At 37.0% G+C, this 4,042-nt stretch overlaps 1 protein-coding gene across 1 annotated transcript in view; it reads right to left on the bottom strand.

The window, feature by feature from the left end:
- Positions 1-4,042, bottom strand: part of Jmy (junction mediating and regulatory protein, p53 cofactor) — a gene marked incomplete at its 5' end in the record, with an annotated part of 92,296 nt that overhangs the window by 37,941 nt on the left and 50,313 nt on the right. The window contains one exon of the mRNA XM_033761565.1: positions 3,194-3,344. Within this exon, the coding sequence (XP_033617456.1) occupies positions 3,194-3,344 (151 nt within the window). The remainder of the gene's footprint in view (positions 1-3,193; positions 3,345-4,042) is intronic.

The following is a 4,042-nucleotide window of genomic DNA, read 5'->3' as shown; positions in this document are numbered from 1 at the left end:
ACAAAAAAAAAAAAAAAAAAAAAAAAAAAAAAAAAAAAGAGTTTTTAATCTGTTTGAATCTGTTTTATGGATTCCATTTCTTTCCTATGTTGGGCGTTCATGGTTTCCATTACTTTCCTATGCTGAACATTCATGGTTTCCATCATGGTCCTGAACTCACCTATTTTTTATCTATTTCTCTTCTAGAGACTCTAATAATGTCTTTTATTCTGCTCAACAGCTCTGTGGTTATCTGGGAAATTATTTGTTTTGAATTTTTTTTAGAACCTCATTCATCTATTTTGTTACTTCCTGTGGTATCAGTTCAGGGTATCCAGGTGGTTGATTATCAGACTTTTCCTCATCGAATCCTCCAGAATTTGCTTTTGGTAAGCTGCAACACTGTCTTTTCATTTCTATTGTCACTGGTACAGTCCTTGACTTAATTCCTGGGTTGATATTTCAATATTGCTTATTTTAAGTATCTTTTGCTGCTTGTATTTAGAACCCTTATGGAATGACTGCTTCTCAGAAGTGTCTTCCAGATATACCCAGTCGTAAGATTTTGAGTCTGTAGTGACTCTGGGGCAATCACATTTTTGTTAAAGACAACAATCAGCAACAACCACGAGGGCACGAGCTGCTTAAGCCATGGGTGTCCCCCCCTCCATCCAGACCTCCCACCCAGGAGCAAAATGGTAAGGACCAGTACCACAGGGGCACCTCCAGCACCACCCCAGCGTGCCGCTACCCTCCTCCCCCCGCTTCTGGCCTCCTGGCTGGCCTGTACCTGGATCCACAATGCAGAGGCACCAGAGTCTTAAAGATAGAACAGAAGTGAAGATCAGTAAGAGGGCCTTATTCCTTCTAAGTCCCAATCCCAAAGGGTAAAGTCACTGTATTGAACAGTTTATTCACTGTAAATATATTTTGGGCTAGACCTTGATTTTGATGTATTACACACAGTTAAAGGTGATAGATTAATAACTACCACAAATTGTCATCTTCTAAGCTGTGCTTGATTCCATTGTTGTTGCTGATTGTAATAATATTCTTAGGTAATTATTGTTTTTAAAAAGCTCTGAAGATGACAGAACCCTCATGTTTTCAAGGTAGCAGGTTAAATCTATTTTTAAAACATAATGCTCTAACACATATCTTGTCAAAAATAGGCCCATTTAAGGCCTTGGTTCTGAGACAAGATCTCCTTATATAGTTCTAACTGGCCTTGAATTCACTATGTAGCCCAGGCTGGGCTCAAACTCCAAGTGATTCTCCTGCCTTAGCCTCCCTAATACTTGGATGATACTTTTGCACCACCACATCTGCCTATGGTAGGTGTATTTAAAAGGTAAACTGTGGGCTGGGGATTTAGCTCAGAGGTTCCACTGCCTGCCTTGCAAGTGCGAGGATCTGAGTTTGATCCCCAGTACCAAAAATAAATAAAGGAATAGCTGTCACATCAAAATTAGAATATACTTAGCTTTGTTGAAAAAGAAAAATACAGAGGCCTGTTTTACTCCTCTAAAGAGGAAAACAAATATTGCCCTCTAAGACATATAGGAAGGACATTGCTCTCCCAAGTTTAAAGTCTTGAAGGGATACTTCATTCTGTTTCTCCTGCATGGGAGGACAAGAACAGCTCAGAAAGGGCAAGCAAAAAAGTCAAATAAAATATATTTTCTTGTTCTGGACCCAAGGCTTCTTGGTAGGATAAAATAACCATAACTAAGATATCAAATTCTAAAATGATTTTGATGAAATATGTGGACACAGAAAAACATTATGCCTGAAACTGGAGAAGCAAGTTATAAATAAGAGCAATAGTCTAAATGTTTATACAAATCAGAACCAACTATGAATTATATATGAATAAAGCTACAATCGTTTCACTTACGCAATGAACCCTATGTGGAAAAGGACTGACAGACAAGAGAAGTTTTTCCTAGTAATATTTAATTTTTTCTATAATATTTTGCACACACAATACAAAGACTTTTTTAATTAAGAGAATGTATCTGTAAAGCAGACTTGGCACTCTACATTAGATCAAGACATTTAAAATTGCTTAAAAGTTGTGATTCTTTAAATAATACAGTACTTTCTTTTATGTTTTACTTTTAAAATTATCACGCAGCTCTATGGTAAATAACCAAGATTACAGGGCGACTGCACCATTAACTCTGCAAAATCATTTCCTAGGTTGACTATACAATTCTGCCTCCCCATCAGCAAGGAAGGAAGGATAGTAGTTACTGGGCCATCTGCATTATCCGCCAGAGTTGTCAGTATTTATTTTAGCCACTTTATGTGCCTAGCTCATTAGGTTTTAATCTGCATTTCCACAATGAACAATGACGTTGAACTTCTTTTCCTATCCTTATTTGCTCTCATCCCATCTGTTAACTGGATTGTCAACAATGTTCAGTTTGGAGTTCTTTATATATCCTTGTTACGAGGTTTTTTTCTTTTGTCAGATATAAGATTGGTAAATATTCTCTTTATTTTTTCATTTCTCCTGCATTGTTTGGAAGAATAAACTTTGATAAAATCCATTTTTATTGTTTTAGTCTATGCTTTTTATCATTTTCATGTTTTTTTCCCTTTGTATCATTACTAAGACTTCTCCGCCTAAATATACATACAATATATAAATCTATACATAAATTTGATTTTATAAATTTATATAACTCTAGGAAACAGATTTTCATCTAATAGTTTGTACATTATGTATTTGGATCTATGACCTATTTTGATTGCAAAGGTTTGAGGTTTAGGATAAGGTTCATTTTTCTGCATACAGATGGCCAAGCTGTCTGAATAGCATTTACTATTTCTCCTTAACTTGCTTTATCAACGATTAAATGACTACATTTGGGCCAGGGATTTGGCTCAGTGGTTCCACTACCTGCCTGGCAAGCTCAAGGATCCAAGTTTGATCCCCGGGCATCAAAAAAGGGAAAGACTGTATTTTGTATCTATTTCCATGCTCTCCATTCTCTTCCAATAACACAAAAGAAGAGTATGTGTGTACAGTACATGCCTAGAAAGGACGAAGGGACACATCTTTATTTGCTAATAGTGTTCTCTAACTGTTGGGATGACTGATTCTTACATATTTTCCTGTATAATTCTTCGGCCCATAAAGTATTTACTTCAACACTCAGCATCAAAAAAAAAATGCCTAGCAAGAAAATTTTATTAGAAAACTTACCTTTTTGAGCTTTTGCTGTTATTTCAAAATATTTGACAGTAAGATCCTGAATAGACAATACAGCCATGTGAGCTTTCCGTTGCCAATCAGCATCTTCTTTTTGTAGGCTCTCAATTCTTCGGGGTCCCAGATAATCATTCTCCATGGATATCTTTAAGAAGAAAATGTGAAAATAAAAGTTTATTTCTAAGCTGGGTGTAGTGGTACATGCTTATAATCACAGCTACTTGGGAAGTTGAAGCAGGAAGATCAAGTTTCAGTCAGCCTATGCAATGCAGCGAGATCCTGTCTCTTATTTTTTATTTTTGGTACCGGGGATCAAACTCCAGTCCTTGCACTTGCAAGGCAGGCTGCAGAACCACTGAGCTAACTTAAATCCCTGGCCCATAGACTTTGTCTCAAAAATATAATTTCAGAAAGGGCTGGACATAGGGGCCAAAATATATGTTGAAGACAGCATTTTTAACAAATGGTATTGGGAAACTTGGTTTTCTATATGTAGAAATTTGAAAGTAGATTCTTAACTCTGACCCTGTTGGGGGGAAAAAAAAATCAACCCAGAATGTATTAAAGACCTAAATATAAGTACTACAACTCTGAAACTGCTAAGAAAATATACAGAAAACATTTCAAGATATGAGGTACAGGCAGCTAGGCATAGTATTGCTTGTTTGTCATTCCAACACTGTGGGGAGCCAAGGCAGAAGGAAGGATCACAGGGTAAAACCCAACCTGGGAAACGCGGTGACTAAGATGCTGTCTCAATGTAAGAAATAAAAAGGGCTGGACAGCGCCTGGTGCAAAGGTCTTGGTTTCTTTTGTGTGTGTGTGTGTGTGTGTGTGGGGGCG

This window comes from Fukomys damarensis, unplaced genomic scaffold (genome assembly GCF_012274545.1).
Source record: "Fukomys damarensis isolate Sample0158 unplaced genomic scaffold, DMR_v1.0_HiC HiC_scaffold_1, whole genome shotgun sequence".
In the NCBI taxonomy this organism is placed as follows: domain Eukaryota; kingdom Metazoa; phylum Chordata; class Mammalia; order Rodentia; family Bathyergidae; genus Fukomys; species Fukomys damarensis.
Note: the sequence above shows the minus strand (reverse complement) of the source record. Positions and strands in the feature narration are given on the sequence as shown.